The 19,620-nt window shown below is 37.5% G+C and overlaps 1 protein-coding gene across 8 annotated transcripts in view; it reads right to left on the bottom strand.

Annotated features, from left to right (window-relative positions):
- APP (amyloid beta (A4) precursor protein) overlaps positions 1–19,620 on the bottom strand; it is a 361,031-nt gene that overhangs the window by 202,858 nt on the left and 138,553 nt on the right. For all 8 annotated transcript variants that reach the window (XM_006896028.1, XM_006896029.1, XM_006896030.1 and 5 more), the window contains 2 exons: positions 15,337–15,449; positions 12,165–12,358 (listed from right to left, as the gene is read on the bottom strand). In XM_006896028.1, coding sequence (XP_006896090.1) covers positions 12,165–12,358; positions 15,337–15,449 — 307 coding nt within the window. The remainder of the gene's footprint in view (positions 1–12,164; positions 12,359–15,336; positions 15,450–19,620) is intronic.

Raw genomic sequence — 19,620 nt, 5'->3', positions numbered from 1 at the left:
CTATTTCTACTCTTCCCCCCTAAAATTTTTGTAAGTCAAATAGTCTAATTAATATTCTGACTCTTCATAACAAGTGCCATGAAGGAGTACCAGTTCCTGGAACCAGTGCAGCTTATGTGTGAGTCTGGATACAATCTCTCTTCCCTTGCTCTCCACCATTGCCATGCGAGCATAAAGGCAAACAAAAAGGCCCCGTGCTGAGGGCTGTCAGCGAACAAGAGGAGGAAGATGAGGTGTAACTGTAAGGGCTCACAATGCTGGCCTGGAAAGTTTGGAATGCTGAATGTCTGTTGGGAATTTGGATTTTCCTGTAGATGGCAGGAACCATCAACTATTTCCTACCAAGTATTAAGGAACACATTAGATTAGTAATACGTGGTGGAAAATGAACTAGGAAGAAAGCAAAATGGCTGGAAGCTAAAATGAATCCATTCCCACCTATGAAAAAAATGTATCAAGCTAGGAAAGGTAGCACATCACTGAAAGAGAGGAAGACCTTCAACGAGATGCATTGACACACAGACTGTAACAATGCGCTCTAGCTTATCAGCGAGTGTGAGGACGGTGCAGGACAGGGAAAGGCTCAGATCTGTCATGCACAGGGTCATTATAAGTCATAGTCTACTCAACAGTACCTAACAACAACAGTGGGAGCCAGAGTTAATGTAGAAATGATTTCTGTAAGAATACAAAGAAACCACCTCTCCAGAGTACTGAAAAGCAACAATGTCAGTCTAGAGACTAAGGTGCACCTGGTCCAGTCCATCATCTTCACAATCACTTGCTATGCATCAGACAGCAGGACAATGACTAAGGATGACAGAAAAATTGATGTCTTTGAGTTGTGGTGCTGGAGAAGAGTCTTGAACATACCATGGACCATTAAGAAAACAAATAGGTCTGTCTTGGAGAGAGTAAAACCAAATTTCTCCTTGGGTTCTAGGATTTTGAAGCTCTGTCACATACTCTGGGCATGTGGCCAGGAGGGACCAATTCTTGGAGAAGGACATCAAGCTCAGAAGGGTGGAGGGACAGTGAAGGAGAGGAAGACCCTGGATGAGACGGACTGATACAGTAACTAGGGCAATGGGGGTAGGTGTATTGGATTAAGTGAGAATGGCTCAGGACAGGGCAGGATTCAGAGCTATTGTTCAAAGGGTTGCGATGAGTTGCAGGTGACTTGATGGCACATAACAGGAGGGGAAATGAGGTTCTAATATGAGGAGGAGTAATGACAGAGGTTGGTAACTTCCAGTTGCCATCAAGTCTACTCTGACTTGTGGTGACCCTGGTATCAGGAGCAGAGGTGTGGTCCATTCAGTTTTCAATGGCTTTGGGTTTTCCAGCAGATCATGAAATCTTTCTTCTGAGATGCGTCTGTGTGGATCCAAACACTTGCAACCTTTCATTAGTAGTGAAGCATGTTAACTGTTTATACCATGCAGGGATTCTAAAGGTAGTCTTTCTTTCTCCTTCATTGTTATCAAACCAGATCCAACTCATTTCAGAGGCTGTAAATCACACAGGAAACTTCCTATCTCTATCCAAAAGGAGCCACTGGTGGATTCGAACCACCAGATAGGCTTAGTTTTTAGGCTGGGGTGCAAATCCCTACACACTACACCAGAGCTCCTTCTGAAAGCAGTCTAGAAGGAGGAAAATGATCTGAACTCATTGTCAAGGGTCAATGGAAAGAGAGACTGAAAATAAGAAAGGGATTCCAAGTGATCGAAAGTCTTGGAAGGAGATAATTAGAAAAGAGAAGAGAGAAAAAAAAAATGTTCAGGTACAGAAAAAAAATCCATTAATTTATTTCAACAAATATATATCCTAAGCACCTATATCAAATGCTACTTCTATGTTGCAAAAATTTACAATGGATGACTTCTAAGAGTTCATCTGTACAGCATGGAAGGAGAATGGCATTGGGAATGAAGAACAGAACTGGCTTTCATCAGTTGCTCTGGAAAAGGTGACAAGTTGTCAACTAGAGATAATAAGGTACACAGGATAATATTGGGACCTCAGCTGATGCTACAGTATAAATAAAAATTAAATTAGCTGATAGAATTACATGGTTTAACTTATTAACCTTAGAAATCCCAGAAGAAAAGAGAGAAATTACTCTTCCCAGATGGGACAAAGTGGCAAAAATGTATTGATGGAATGGTAAAATTTGGTGAGTGATTTAGGTATAAGATTAGATCACTGTTGGAGAAGAATGCCAATGCTGCAAGCCCTGAGGGTACAATATTTCTAAGCAATGACAGAGTCTAAGGGATACCCCTGTTATGAGCAGCTGAGCTGGGATATAAATGAAGGTGAACAGAAAGCAGCTGCCTAGCATTCCAGGGGGATAGCAATGTGAATGATAATATCACAAAAAACCGTAACAGCTATAGCCATTTCTATACACACATTTCTATGTGATATATATATATATCAGACAATATGGGGACACAATTATGAAAAGTTCTTATATTTACCTACATTACCTTATAGATCTGAATTATTTAGCTTGAAGTCTAAGACCATAGTCTCAAGGGTCATCTAGATTAACTGATCAGAGATTAGATCATCTAGATCAGATACCTGGGAATGATTTCTGTCTCTTAAACAGAGTTTTAGGGAGCTCTGATGACCTAGCAGTAAGAAGTTGCACTGCCAATCCAAAAGCACATGATTCATGACTCTTTTACTATTCAATGTATGTGTTAATTTTGCTTCACTCTTCCTTTTTATGTGTGTGCCTAGTGCTATAAATTGCCCCCCTGAGGACTGCCTTGACTGTATCCCAAAGGTTCTGTTTAGTATATTTTCATTTTCATTTGTTTCAAGGAATATTTTTATTTCCATCTTTACTTCTTCTATCACCCAATTGTGTTCTAACAGGGTGTTATTTAATGTTCACATGGGGGGTTTTATAAGCTTTATCCTCTTGTGGTTAATTTCTAGTTTTATGGCTTTGTGGTCTAAGAAGATACTTTGTATTATTTCAGTGGTTTTTAATTCGTTGAGGCTTGCTTTGTGTCATAGTGTATGATTAGTTCTGGAGAATGTACTAATGTGAACTTGAGAAGAAAGTAAATTGACTTTAGATGGGTGCAATAACCTTGAATACATCCACAAGGTTCAGTTGTTTGATTGTATAATTTCGATCTTCTGCATCTTTATTAAGTTTCTTTTGTGTTGACCTATCCTTTGGTGAGTGTGGTCTGTTAAAGTCTCCTCTATTGTGATGCTATTTCTTTCTTTGTTTTATGTATTTTGCAGATCTATCATTTGGTGCATGATGTCTTCTTGATCTATTGTGCTTTTAATTATTACATAGTGTGCCCTTCCTTATCTTTTTTAGAGGTTTTCATCCTGAAGTCAATTTTATCAGAGATTAGTATTGCCACTCCTGGTTTTTTTGTGGATGCCATTTGCTTATTTTTTCCAGTCTTTGATTTTGAGTCTTTTTCCTGGTTTCTTAGATATATCTCTTATAGACAACATATAGACAAGGTATGTTTTTAAATCTAATCTACTACTCTTTTTTTCTTTTCAATTGTGCATTTTGTCCCTGCACATTATGTGTCATTACTGTCAAGCCAGGTTTTATCTTTGCCATCTTGCTGTGTTTCTTTTTCTGTTGTTTCTGTTAACTATAGTCCATCCATTTTTGTTTGGTGTTTCTGGGTGAAGGACTTCCCTATAAAGTTCTTGCAGCATTAGTCTTATTTTCACAAATTCCTTATGCTTCTTCTTTTCTGCAAATTAAATTACCTAATTTCTCTTTCATATTTGATGGACAGCTTTGTTGGATACAGAATCCCTGGTTGTCAGTTGTTTTCTTTTAACTTTCTGTATATGCCATATCATTCTCAATGGACAAAGACTAAATTACAAACAGGAACTAGACAAGGATGCCCAGTGCCACCACTCCTATTCAGTATTATATTGGGCAATTCAGCAAGAGGAGGAAAAAACTGGCATCCAGACTGGCTAAGAGATGGTGAAACTGTCACTATACATGGATGATGATAAGATGTACACATACAATTCCAAGGACAAAACCCCAACACCAAAAAACAAAACCTGTTAGAGCTAGTAGGCCAATTTAGTCAAGTGGTAGGATACAAAATCAATATCCAAAAGTCTTTGGGATTCCTCTACAGTATCAAAGATAACACAGAGAAGGAAAATAAGAAAGCAACACTATGTACAATAGCCAACCACAATATAAGACACAGAGTAATAAAATCTAACTAGAGTCATAAAAGACTTTTAAAAAGAAAACTACAGAACACTTCAGGGAAAAACAGTAAAAGATCAAATAAATGGAAACATCTTCCCTATTCATGGATAGGAAGACTCAATATAGTGAAAATGATAGTCCTTTGAAAAGCAATTGACATATTTAAAGCAATCTCCGTACAGATACCAAATTCATTTTTCAAGGAGATCTAAAAAGCAATTCTCAAGTTTATTTGGTGAGGAAAGAGACCTCAAATAAGCAAAGCACTTTAGGAAACAAAAAAAATTAAATGAATGAAGTGGAAGGCATAGCACTCTCTGATCTCAAAACTTACTACACAGCTTTAAAACCAAAACAGCATTGTACTAGTACAATGATAGGCACAGAGACCAATGGAACAGAATTGAGAACCCAGAAATTTAGCCATTTATCTATGGTCAACTGATATTTGATGCAGGAAAAAAAAAAAAAAGAAAAGAAATCTATCAAATGGGGAAACAACTTCTTCAACAAATGGTGCTGGCAAAATTGCCTGCTACTTTAAGAAATCTGAAGCAGTATCCACACCTCTTTCCATACACAAAAATCAACTGCTCAAGATGGATCACGGACCTAGGAGTTAAGCCCCGAACATCATAAGAGACATATTGGGACCAAGCTTAGAAGGTCTTGCCTATGGTATAAAGAGGCTGTCAAATACAGCCAGAAATATACAATCAAGAGAGGATAAAACCGACAAATGGGACCTTCTAAAGATTAAACCTATGTGTGCATTAAAAGCTTTTCCCAATAGAGTGAAAAGAAAACCTACTAACTGGGAAAATGTATTCTATAAACAAAACTTTATAGCATCCTAATGGACCTTCGTAAGAAAAAGATTGATAATCTCCTATTATAAAATGGGCAAGAGACATGGAAAGACTTTTCACAGAGGAAGACATTCGAGTACCTAACAGACACATGGAGAAATGCTCAAAATTACTGGCAATAAGAGAGATGCAAATCAAAACCACAATAAGATACCATCTCACCCCAGTATCAGGGGCAAAGTTTAATAGGACAACAAGCAGTAAATGTTGGGGAGAATGTGGAGAGATAGGAACTCTCATACATATACATTTGGTGGGATTATAAAATGGTACAACTACTCTGGAAGGCAATTTGGTGTTTCCTCAAAAAAAAATTCTCTATGATCTAGCAATTGCACTCCTAGAAATACACCCTAAAAAAATTGGAACTGAGACACCAACCGAGATTTGTACACCAATATTTACAGTACCATTATTAATAATCACAAGAACATGGAAAGGATCAAATGTCCAACCACAATTGAATGGATTGAGAATTTGCGGTACATTCACTAAGCAACACTAAGGAGCAATGATTTTAAATATTACTACAACTCGGAGAGTGTGGAGGGCATTATGCTGAATGACCTAACTCAGTCTCAGAGGGATAAATACTGCATAGGATCATTATTATAAAAACAGAAGGATGACTAGTAAACTGTGCATGGGAGATCCAAGGGGGAATGGGGTGGGAACAGAAGGGTGAAGGTGAGCAGGGGCGAAAATTATGGCATCACATGATTTGGTTGGGAGAGGGAGGAGTGGTAAAGGAAATGGGAAAGATTCAGCGAGGATCAGAAAAGACAGGGTAATGATGAGCATGATTTAATGGTGACTGATTTTATAAAACATAATGAATGAGAATGTATGAAACACAATGTGAATGAAGGATAAAGTGAAACAGAATGTATATGAACTTTGTATGCAAACCAATGTTAAATTTTTTACAAAGTATTTTTTTAAAAGCTATACTGTTAAGACAAAGAGCAGCCAAAGCTGTAGCTAAACTCAAACCAGTGAGCACATCTGTATCAGGCACACAAAACAGGTGCGCCGAGCCACTTGTATCCCAGAATCTGACTGATTAATTCCATAGGGAAAAGCTCAGAAGCTTTCCAGTCAGCAAACCTTGCTGCTCATCCTGATGATTCCTGCTCTGGGAGAAGGAGGTTTTATAACATTTAAAGCTTTGCCAAGATACCCCCTTCTCGCCCTAACTGGCAGAGGCTCCTGAAAGCACTTCAGAAGGCTGTGTTAGTACTACAGAGAACGTACCAGATGGAACAGTTCTGACTGAGAAAATGAAAAGGACATGTAACTTAAATAAGTCACAAGGATAAATTCTGAAGAAGTGATTTTTTTTTTAAAAAAGGTATCATGGGGCAGCGAGGTGGTGGGGTTCTGCGTGTGGCCTTCCGTGCTCTGGCTGACAGGGTTGGCGTGCTAACCCAGGTTCCCCTCAAACCTCCCCCCCCCCAAAAAAAGTATCATGTGGTCAGCTGAATACTAATTTAATGAAGAAATGGAAAGGTGGTTCTCTCAATGGGTATAGCTTTGTCCCACTTGCTAAACGATCTTGATTTTATGATGCTGTTTATAGCAAACTTACTCAGCTCAGTTCACTGCCAATGAATCAATACTAACTCATAGCTGATTATCCATCAGATTTGGAAGGCTGTAATCCCAGGAGAAGAAATTGCCATCTTTCTACTGTGGAGCCACTGGTGGGATCAGATCACCAGAGCTCCCTTTGGCATGGTACAGATTTCCTATAAATGTTGTTGTATGAAAGTGGAGATTGTCAATCATTACAGAAAGTATAGCTATTATGTACATACTTTTGTGGGGCCTTAAGAGGAAACATATATTAAAATGCAATAGAAATGTACATTCTGTTTCTTCAAATTTAATCTAGGTTAGGATATGTATCATATTAAGAGGCTTGCACATTTCTTATGCCTGTCTTATGCAAAAATAAACCTACACAAAGTACTATAAATGTAAACCGTCCAGGATGTAAGGTTTAGGTTGTATAGAATTCAATTTCCTCCTGTTCCAAGCCTTTTACCTCCCAGGGTAAATAAGACAGGCATGTGATTATGACACCAACTAGAGAGTTTTGAGTGCCAAAAGGAAATTACAGATTAAGTGGTATACTGTCTAAAAATGCTCCAGTATAAACATCCTGTATTTAAGGTATAAAGAACAATGGTATGAGCTAATGTTAGAAAATTTCGTGGCAAGACATTTTTAGCCAGGTTTACATCTCAGGTCTAGGGAGTACAGAAGATTACATTTTATGTGTACAGTATTTGTTCAGCTCTATTTCACCTCTCTCCTCCTGACACACATGCTTACACACACACACACACATTCTCTCTCTCACACACGTCAGTCTGTCTTCTATCATTCTGTTGTTCTCTGCGGCTGCTTTAAAGCAGAGTGTTCTTGAGGTTTTTAAGTGTTGGGTGAGGAATATACAAGTATGGAATTCTGTTTTATTGCATCTACTCATGAAAGAGGTTTGCATATAAACTTTTCTGTTTTGGGGTTGGGTCCTGTTCTCAGTCCCAAGGATTTTGGAGTAAAAAAGATACAGTCTTTTCCCCTTTATGGAGCTTCCAGTCTTATTTGGGAGACAAATACAAAACACAGAACTGTATCATCACAAAGTAAAGAAAAGGAAAAGTACAGGGAGTAGTCCAGAGAAGAGCCTGAAATCAGAAATGAGCTGAGGGGACAAGTTAGGAGGCTAAACCCAGCGCCCAAGAGCCTGGATGCTCTGTTTCCCATAGCCTCTTGACTGAGGTTGTGACTTTATGGGAAAAGTACTTCACTGGGCAGCCAAGAAAACAGGAAGGAGAAAAAATAAATCTGTATATTATATTGTGACTTTTGTTTGTGTTTTGTTGGTGCTTTTCTGTCTTTTTGCTACCTACTTAACTATGAAATCTTCTTCCTAGTAAGATCCTGAATACAAATGTAGACTGTGGTCTGTGTGAACCCTTGGGAAAGCAGGTTCCCGACAAGTCTCACACCCAATACGCAGATGCACCTTCATAGGTTGATAGGCAAGGGCAAGAAGGATGGTAGACTGGTGATGCCAAGGTAAAACAATGGGCAGTGCACCTAGGTGAATAGCAAATGTTGTTAAGCAATAAAATATATTTTGATGTTTTTCTATTGAAGTGTATGGAAACTGATACCTAAACCTTAAAAGTGAACCTGCAAATGAAAACTACAGTGAAAGGGGAAATGTTATGCAATTGTTTCTTCAGTTTAATGTGGATAGCTCAAGAAATAAGGATTACACAAAAAACACCAGTGTATTCCTAATTTTTTTTTTAAATTAAATTTATTTTTTTGGGCTTTCCCCATTTTTCTTTTTATTGATATTTTAACAAAAGTTTACCGAAAACTTGGATTTCCATTCATTCATTGTTGCACATTTTCCTTCCTATCCACTGCTTTTCTCTTTAAAAAGATTCCTTCACTGTTGTACAATTTCTTCCATTCCCTGACCCTCCCACCTTGAGTCCACTTTACTATGCACCTCTTATTCTGGACTGTTGTCATGCAAATAATACCTAATCATGTTTTTCTTTTAGACAGTTCTTTCTCTCATTTATTTAAATGCAGTGTTCATTATTTCCCCCTCTTTTCTTAGTTTCCTCCTAACCACCATGTCAGTCCTGTTTTATAACACTGATATTATTCAGTATTTGTCCTTTTGTATCTGAGATATTTCACTCAGCACAATGTCCTTCAGAGTCACCCATTTTGTATATTTTATGAGATCTTTGTTTTTCGGTGCTGCGTACTATTCCATTGTGTGAATATATCACAGCTTCTCTATCCATTCATTTGTAGATCGACACTTGGGTTGCTTCTTTTTTTTTTTTTGCTGTTGTAAACAACTCAGCAATAAACTTGGGAGTGCATTCCTTCTTAAATATTTGCCAGGACACAATATTCTTCCTTTCTTTTTAAAATTTTTTTTTTTTTTTGCAATCAGAGAGAGTTTACAAAATACACTGTTTTTACAATCAATAATTCATTCATTTTGTTCCTTAATATTGATTACAACATCCATAAAGCCTGACCATCTGTTAATTCTGTATTGTCTTTCTCATCATCTATCGTAATAAGTATTGATTATGTTAATTTTCTCCCTGACTTTCCCTCCTTAGAAATGATTACTAGAATGATTTTCTCTGTGTGTAAACCTATCTTTTTATGTTTGTTTGGTTTTTAGGTTCTTCTTTTTAAATATTTTTATTTTAATTGTGATTTTAATGAAAGTTTACAGAAAAGTTAGGCTTTCATTCATTAATTGCTGTACATTTTTACTCCTTCTCCCTCCCTCTTATTCCCCTACCCCAGTTAACTTATTTTGCTTTTTTAAGTATTCACTCATTGTTAGCTTTTTATAATAATATTGTTATACAATAGTGTTGTGACTGAATTACATCACCCAGCATAATGTCCTGAGATTCATCTATGCTTTTCAATGTTCCATGATCCTCCATCAGGTCAATGCATCATAGTTTCGTCTGTATCTATTAATTCAATGATAGACACGTGGGCTGTTTCCAGCTTTTTTGATACCATAAATAATGCTGCAGTAAACAAGAATGTGTTTAGTATCTGTTTGTGCTGCAGTTCTCATTTCTTTAGAATGCATATTTCATAGTCAAATACCTGGTATTTCCACATTCAGCATTGTAAGGAAACCTCAAACTGCTTTCTTTGGTATTTGCACCATTTAAAGTCTCACCAATCCTGTATTAGAGTTCCAATCTCATCACACCCTTGCCAGTATTTGTTGTTTCTTGCTCTATTGGACTTTGCTATTGTTGCCAGGATGAGATGATTATCTGTGTTGTTTTGAGAAGAACTGATGTCTTTGAGCTCCAGTTCTTGAGAGGAGTATTGAACACACCCTGGACTAACAAAAGAACAAACAAATCTGTATTGGAGAGAGTAAAACCAAGTTTCTCCTTAGAGGCAAGGATTTTGAAGCTCCATCTAATAAACTTCAACATGTGGCTAGCAGAGACCAGTTCTTGGAGAAGGACATCATTCTTGGAAGGGTGGAGGGATAGCGCAGGGGAGAAAGACACCAGATGAGATGGATTGACATAGTAACTGGGGTAATGGAGGTAGGTGTTTGAGTCAGTGAAACGGATTCAGGACAGGGCAGGCTTCAGAGCTACTATGGGTAGGGTCGCTATGAGTCGCAGGTGACTTGGTAACAAATAACCACATCAACAATCACTAGTGATCACGAGCATTTCTTTTAGATGAAACACTTTTTTGTTTAATTTTATCTCATGCTCGGTTGGATATAAAGAGCTCTTCTGCTAGTGTACTGTGTTCCATGGTGGTCTGCTATCATAAAAGTGTTTCGAATCTATCAGCTGCTTAAGAGAAAGAAAATCAGTCTCCTACCACAAAGATTTATAACCCTGTAAAGTTAATGAAAGGTCACTATGAGTCAGAATTGATTTGATGTTAGTGGGTATATTCAGTACATTTTTTTAAGCACTATAGAGAGGGAACATATGAGAGTTTTGCTAACAAGAGAAAAGTCCTGATAAAGTTAGCTAACTAATAAGAAGCAGCAGCTAAGATGCATACCTTCTTATATGAAATGCATTTTTTTTAAAAAAAAATCTGAAGATTTTATTATACTCACTCTCAAAATCTGTACCTGGTTATCTATGAGTTGTAAAACTTTATATTGCTTCTTACTGAATGGCCTATTTGCAAATGTGGTATACAAGAGAACATTCAGGAGCTCTGGTGGCCTAGTGGCAAGAAGCTGCACTGTAATACCAAAGGAACGTGGTTCGAAGCCACCAGCTGCTCCTCAGGAGAGGGATGAACAATCTCTTCCTGTGTGATTAACTGCCTTTGAGGGACAGCTATGGGTCAGTTCTGACTCATCGGTACACAACAAGAACAACAGAGAACACCTTCAGACTACAGTCATTCCTATGGCCTTTGAGTAGGACCCAGCTCATAACTGACTCTCCAATAGGTTTCCAGAGAATTTAAATGGCACAAGAGGAGTGTACCTATCTTTTTCTCTCACAGCGTCTGATGGATCCAAACTATCCAAACTTTGGATTGTCAGTGCAACTTTCTACCAAAATGGACACAAGAGTTCCTACAGCACTGAAAGGAAAAAGCTACAGAGCTGATTCAATTACCTGTATGAAGACAAGGTAATATCAACCATGAGTGAACCCCAAGATTCTTGTTTTATTACTTAATGATTTGCTTCCCACTGAAATTTGAATTAGACAGTAAATTACTGGACATATTAAGGTAATAAAATTAATGCCTTAAAAGAAAAAAAGTGAAACTATTTCTTAGCAATAATTTTAAAAAGCCAAAGATGACAAATTAAGACCTTCAGTAAACACTGATGAACATCGCTGAGTTCAGTCATTAGGAAAGAGGAAAATGTTGAAAGCAAGACAAAAACCTAAAAGAATGCATTTGTTAACAAAAATTAACACTGAGCTAATAATAGGGGTAAAGTCCAAAATAATATCTAAAAATATTTTCAAATTATAGACTGAAGCAGAACGTCGTATCATGTACTTGATGACCTACTCTAATATTAGTGACAGCCTTGTCCCAAAACCCAAGATGAAAATAAAAAAGCTATAATTAACTCTCTGATGCTTGGCCAATTAAAACAAAACTTAAACAGTATGTCACAGTCATTAGGCTTTCATAGTTCATTTTTTCCCCCAAAAAATAAATTTTCAGAGAGTTAGGTAGAGATTCTTACTGAAAATCAGAGAGCTGTATTTGTAGAAAGACGGAAAAACCATGCAAGGTGTTCTGTTACTGGGTAAGCACAGGAGAGGACAATCTCCAATGGGATGGGGATTGATAGAGTGGCTCTAACAGTGGGCTCGAGCATATCAGAGATTATGAAGATGGCACAGGACAGGACAGGTTCAGATCTGTTGTTTACATCATCACTATGAAGTGTAGCTGACTCATCAGTACCAAACAATAGTCATTCTCTATGAGAGAGCAACCAAAGGCCTCCTTACCTCCCATCAGCATAGTCAGTGTCTGCTCCACCCCACCAGACATCAGAGTCATCTTCCTCAGCATCAGCAGAATCAACATTGTCACTCTCATCAGCCAGCGGGCAGCACACGAACTCCACCCCTCGGAACTTGTCGATTCCACAGGGCAGCAGCATGCCATAGTCATGCAAGTTGGTACTCTTCTCACTGCATGTCTGTAAAGGAGAATGGGGTGAGTGGATGTGTTTTAGGACAAGAAAATCTCCAGCATAATAATCAACACAATAGATCTGGTACTGGACTTAATTTTAAGAAAAAAGAAAGACTTTTTGTAGAATGAGGAGATTTAGTACTGGGTTTCTTCAGCACCCAGTAGGAAAAAAAATAAGGCTCCTGTGCTAGCCTTATTCTTATTTTTTAACATTTTTTTATCTAATAAGAACGATTCCATTATATAATCCAGCCTAGTTGCCATCAACACCTACAGATACAACCCAGGAAGATCCCATGAGGCACAGAATACAACTGTGCTCCACAGATTTTCAATGGCTGACTTCGCAGAAGTAGACTGAAGTCTTCATTCTGAGTTGCACTCGTGGACTTGAATAGCCACTCTTTCCATTTGCAGCATGGTACATTTTGCACTACCCACAGCCTCCTATTATAGAATAGAGGTCTATTACAATAAAGAAAGGCAGAGACAGATTGCGAAATAAAATGTTGCAGCCAGCACAGGAAAAGAGCAATCTCAGAATGACTGTTTTCTGACTTCATTTAAATATTAAGAAAGAGATTCTGAAGGCTCCATGTACATCTCATTTCATTCCGACTTTTAGTACAGACCAATATTCCTTTCACTTGGACCTGCTTTTCTCCAAAAATACTGGCTTTATTGGTTTAGATCCACAGTAATACTTGTGGAAAATTAAGAACTGACCTATTCAGCTGTTACGAATCACAACTTGCAATCTTTTCAAATATCTCAGTCAAGATCTTTATGTGTTCTAGGGATTTGCTAAATTTTATTAACGGCAAGGATTCTGGGGCTCCGTCTGACATACTTTGGACATGTTGTAAGGAGAGACAGGTCCTTGGAGAGGGACATCATGCTTGGTAGGGTAGACGGACGGCGCAGGAGGGGAAGACCCTCTATGAGGTGGATTGATTTAGTGACTGGGGTAATCGGGATGGGTGTGTCAGAGGCAATGCGATTGGCACAGGATAGAGCAGGTTTTAGGGCTATCGTACATAGGGTCGCTATGAGTCGCAAACAACTCGACGGCACATAACAACAACAACAGATTGATACAATGTTTGAAAGAATCCACAGGTGACAGAAAAAGATTTGCAACTCAATACAAATAAATACATAAAAACCACATAAATAATACCTACCGAATAAGACTTTGATCAATGTAGGATTTAAATAATATTTTTTAGTAACTAAGATACTTTTTTAACTCAAAAAATTAAAAGGTTATCAGATGGGCTTTACATTTTTTTATTTATTATCCTCAGAGTTCAATAGATTCTTAAATACCTAAAACATATTTTTATATATACATGAAACTATTTAACAATGGATTAACACACACTGTTTTAAAAAAGATAAAAATAATTCTCATTATGCTGCTGTTTTCTACATCACAACTTTAGACTATGAGATAATGCTTAAATTAAGTTCAATTTTAGCCTTGGCAATTTGGACTGAACAATTCATTCTTGGGTGTCTGGAGCTGAGGGAATTGGGGAAGTGGGAGGATTACTCTGTGCAGGGCAGAATGTTCAGAGTCATTCCTGGAGCCAGCAGTACTATGTCCTCTAATTGTCAAACTGTCTCCATGTCACTGGGAAGGTGTCAAAGAATAAACTCAAGCCCAATTGAGAATGACTGGACTACTTAGAAGAGAGAAATCTTAGGAGTCTGATCTCACTACCACCAATGAGGCGTACAGTATATTGGAAAGAAATCACATGAAAGAGTGAGAGAGCAATTTTAAATATAGTATTAGTTCAGCTTATGGATGGTGCAAGTGATTTGTGATTGCTGCTAACACAATAGTTAATGGTTGAGAGCTATTCAGTAACTCTGCAGAATAAAAGACATGAAAATTCCAAGGAATATTTCTATGCTGTAAAACATGAGATTTACCCTGAGTCAGGGACCAACCTGAAGTCAGATGATAATGGCAAGAAACAGAAAGACCAAGTGACACTGGACTTTCAGGCTTAATTATGTCTTTTACTGGCTTAGCCAAAACAAAGGGGCAGGATTGGTACCACATTCACCTACTGTGGAAATACAAAGCAGGGAGGCACATCCTGGTGAATTTAAAACTGGAAAACAGAACTCGGAAACTATATTCTTAATGTAGGCATCAAATTGTGAAGCACTTGCTATGCATCAGAAGGCTGCACAATGACTAAGGATAATAAAAGAAGAATCTATGCTTTTGAGCTATAGTGCTGGGGAAGAGTCTTGGACATGCCATGGACCACGAAGAAAACAAACAAGTCCGTCTTGGAGAGGGTAAAACTAAGTTTCTCCTTGGAGGCTAGGATTCTGGAGCTTCATCTCACGTATTTTGGGCACATGGCCAGGAGGGACCGATCCTTGAAGAAGGACATCATGTGTAGAAGAGTGGAGGGACAGTGCAGGAGAGGAAGACCCCAGATGAGATGAATTGATACAATAACTGGAGCAATGGGGGTGGGTATGTCAGAGTCAGTGAGACTGGCTAAGGACAGGGCAGGTTCAGGGCTTTGTATGTAGTGTCACTATGAGTTGAAGGCAACTCGATGGCTTATAACAACAAGAAGTATCAAATTGGTATAAAACAAGCTATTGCTCAGTACTACCATAGTACTCCTCAAATGACAATGGGCAGAATGGTTCAATTATAAAAAATTATGACAAACCCCTCAAAAATGTAAATAAAAATAATTTTTTGAAAAATCAAACTTATACTCATTAAAAATTATGGATATTATGTTACTTTCTCAAATGTAAAATAAAAACACAGCAAACTGTCCTTTATATTGACTTGTTGGAAATAAATACCCCTTGGTAGTTTTATTTTGTTAAGGGTTTATTTTTATATATAGCTACTGCTCCAAAATACCCTCCAGACTGTCATTAAATATGTTCCCTGAAATATTTGCACCAAAAGAAGAAAGCATTCAAGGCTGGTACCTCTTTGGCGACGGTGTGCCAGTGAAGGTGGGTTTCACACACATCCATCCTCTCCTGATGCAGAAATTTGCACTTGTCAGGAACCAGAAGGGCGTCACTAACAAACTCACCAACTGGAAGGAAGGAAAGAAAAGAAATACTTAATGTTATGCCATCTGCATCTCAGTAGTCTTCTCACTCATATCATATCAAGAAACCTAGACTAGAAGAACTTCACAGGAGTTACAGAGCTTTGTGAATGACTAAGCAATCTAAGAAAAACTAGAACACCCTTGGACTATTGAGTCATGCCTCCCTAAATGGCCTGGTCCTCTAATATATCACCTTTGATAGTTAAAATATACCTACTTCTTCACTTACGATCTATTTCCTTATCAAACTTTTGAATTTACACCAACTTTTGGCAATATTTTCAAGCTGCACTACCCATGATCTGAGTCACATAAGCCATAACCAGATCCAAGGTACCTGCTCTAGGTCACCCTGAACAAAGTAGAGGGCTTAGTGATGAATGGGGTAGGATCACCTTTTCCAGTTTATGCAGGCCCTCCCTGTCAATCTGGTCACAGAGGACATGAGGTGAAGGAATTTAAAAGGATGCATGAGGAGGGTGGGTGGCAGGACACAGTGGACAAAGGATGAGAGAATTTCCTGTCCAGGTGGTAGCAGGACAAAGAAGGCAAGACTCAACTACCAGCCCCATTGCCACCACTACCAACATCACCACTACCACCACCATCCCCATCCCCCACCCCCCCCACCCCCCGGCAGGGACTCACAGTGTGGATAAAGGGAGTTGGTCATCACACACACCTTCCTGAATACATCAATGTGCCTAGTGGGCTCTGAATAACCAGAGGGGAGCAAGGAAAGAGCATGAGGACTACATGGCTCTGGACTCTACCTTGATACTGATTTTACATAATACCTTGGTCTTTGGAACTTAGTTGAGCCAGTAAGTGAGGAGTGAATGCATTTCTGACAAGTTACAGGAAAAATCTTATTTAATTCTTCTGAATTTCTCATGTCAAAGCTAACCATACAAACAGAAAGCAAAAGAGAAAAGAAACAAGGGAAAATGACCTTGACATTGCCAGGGTAAAATTAAATCAAATTAATATTATTATCTCTCTTCTCTGGACATTTTAATCTACCTTTAAATAAGCATAAATTCTCACATTTTTTTATTTCTCAGAAAAAATTGTTTCACATGTATATAAGTCTTATGTATGTGTGATATATATATGTATATTCATGCACAGAAAGACTTCAAGTCAATTAAATTATGAAAACAGTGCCTTAGACTTTTGTTATTTTTAGAGAAAATGTATGTTATGCAACTTATTTCTGGGCACTGCTTATACTGCAGATATAAAGATAATTTAATGAGAGTAAAGGATGGGTAATTACAGCGTAATATATAAGCTGTGAGTTTAATTTTTGTTTGTTTTGAACACTGCAGTATTGCCAATTTTTAGCACAGATTATGCAGAGTAGGCGATAAATAGCTGTTAGGAATACCAAGTTTAATGCTAGAATAAAGATGTGAATAAAGTGGAGGCTGGACTAGTAAGAGACCAAATTCTACTGGGTTGAGTTGGGAAGTAATCCAAAAATGAGTTTATACAAATAAAAAGGAATTCCACATCCTGAAGCAAACACTAGAATAGTCATTCTGTTTACCAATAGCCCCAATCTCTGGCCACATTCTGGCAAACATGGCCATAGGGGTGTGGATGGATAGACTGATGAAAGTGGATGGTGGAGAGTTAGCATAAGCCACTTCAAAAAGAATACTAAATCTACTGTGGACAGTTATAATAAAGGAAGGGCAAAGGATTTTTTAAATTTTTTTTAAAGAAGAGTGAAAAGCATGTTGCGACCAGAAGACAGTGAAAATAGGCCTCTAGAAGTAATCAGACTTGGAGAAATAGGTTTGGTTCCAATTTTAGTGAGCCAAATGTTTTAGACACTATTTTGGCAGCAACATGGGCGAAAATGATGTTTTAAACAGGGAATGGCAGGCTCAAGCTCATTTTTCAGCTCAACATGAAGGATGAAAGTACTGTAAGAAAATGAAATCAAGGAGACCACAGAGGAAACCACTCAAATTCTTCAAGCAAAAGATATGAAAAATACTCAAGCCTAGGGCTACCACTAAGCAAAAAATGCCACTTGTCCACACACCAGCAAAGACTGAAACGCACTTTCCTGGCCCAAGGCTATTAGTTCAGTTCCCTTTCTGAGCATCTCTGAGCAGACATGTTGACCTTGGCCTAAAAAAGTTCTTAGAGCATAAAACAGATACCTGTCCTGCAACAAACCAAACAAACTATATATATATTTATATATATATGTGTACACACACACACACACACACACGTATATGTGTGTGTATATATGTATATGTGTGTGTATATATATACATACACACACAGATATATACACACACGCATATATACTATACACACACACATTATTTGCCTTTAACCCATACGCCAAGAACCAAGCTATAATATAAAGTTACTGAAAGATATTTACACCATGATAAAATTCAAAATTAAAACACTGAATTAATCTTACTATGACAAACCACAGTCCATTGTTCTTACAAAAGACATCTAGATTAAAAAAAAAAAGACATCTAGATTAGAAAGAAAACACATATTAACAAAAGGGCATTTTATTTAGAAATGTGAAGATGTGCTGAACTTCCCACGCAACCAAATAAAATTGTCTACCCTTTCTACTAAGGTGGATTTTAAATGTTTAATCCTGATTATTTATTTAATAAGCCTTCAGGACTAATGGCTAAATAGAAGACTAACTGAATTAAGTATACTTCTACTCTAAATCAACCCCTTGGCAACTGGTTGTTCGGGTGGTATTGAGCCCATGGTCACTGCAGATGTCATCAAGGAACCAGGCTATTGCTACCTTTCTATTCTGCCATCCCTAGTATGTTGGCTGTTGTCTTCATGACTTTTAATTACAAAAAAAATTGCCCCAAAGTTCCAAAATGGTTGAAACAGCCTAAATGCTATCATACTATCAACAGAAGAAAACAATAAATAAAATGTAGAAAGTACTTTTTCAATGAAATATTTTGAGTCAACCAGTAAGAGACATCAAGTTTTTATTTATGTTATAAAATGGATGAAACCTGAATGTACTATGTGAGTGAAATAAGTCAAACATGAAGGGTAAATATTGTATGATTTCATTTAAGTAAAAATGCAATAACAGGTAAATGTATAGAGACTACGTTTCTTGGTGTTCCTAGGGATGATATAGAGAAGGACAGGGCTCCTTTGAGACATAGCATTACGAAGGGTCAGTTGCTAAGAGATTGGTATATGAAGTCAACGATAGGAACAGCGTGGAAGACCCTTAGTAAGATGAATCAGACAACAGATACACTGAGCTCATGGACTCAAACATGCCAGTTATCATGAGGATGAAACATAATAAGGCAATATTCGAATTCTGTTATAATAATAAAGTCTCCAAAAGGCAGTCAACTTGATAGCTTTCTATTTATGTAAAACATACTAATCTGTACATTTATATCAAAATAATAGTTACACAAACGTTTCTTCTGGCAATTCATTATAATTTTAGATTCTTATCCTACTAACATTTTTCCTTTCATTTCTCAGTGAGCCACTATCATTGAATTGATTTTCACTCAGAGTAGCCCTCAAAAGACAGAACAGAACTGACCTATTTTATATTTTCACTTTAAATATTGGTTGGGGAAAATTTTCACTTGTACTTGGAGAGGGGAACACTACTGGTAGAAGGGGTCAAAATAATTTTCCACAAACAATCAGTATGACAAAACTTTTCCACCAAAGTCTGGGCAGTTATCAAGTTCTCACAGAGGATGTGAGATTGAATTCTGCAACTCTAATAAACTGCTGCCCTCACCAATATTTTCACATGATTATTGGACAATGGAAAAAATTTGCCAGATGGAATTCTTATTATCAGAACTATGTGACAGATGGCAGAAATTAAATGGGTAAGAGTCACTAAAGACAAAAGAGGATAAAATGAAGATTTTTTTTATGACCTAATCCCTCTGTCTACTTTTGACATGTAAGTGAAGCCTAGTCTCAAACTCTATTAATGGCAGTCAGACCAAAGCTCTAAATAATGTTGGTCTTAAAAAAAAAAAAAAAAGCCAAAAGCAGCAGGGCAAATGACTTACACAAAAACAAGGTAAAAACGTGTGAACAAACGTTTCCATTTCTAAAAAGTCCCCAGAAGTTGCTGTTATTG

The sequence above is a fragment of the Elephantulus edwardii genome, unplaced genomic scaffold, assembly GCF_000299155.1.
Source record: "Elephantulus edwardii isolate Elephantulus edwardi_28Jun2011 unplaced genomic scaffold, EleEdw1.0 scaffold00180, whole genome shotgun sequence".
NCBI lineage: Eukaryota > Metazoa > Chordata > Mammalia > Macroscelidea > Macroscelididae > Elephantulus > Elephantulus edwardii.
Note: the sequence above shows the minus strand (reverse complement) of the source record. Positions and strands in the feature narration are given on the sequence as shown.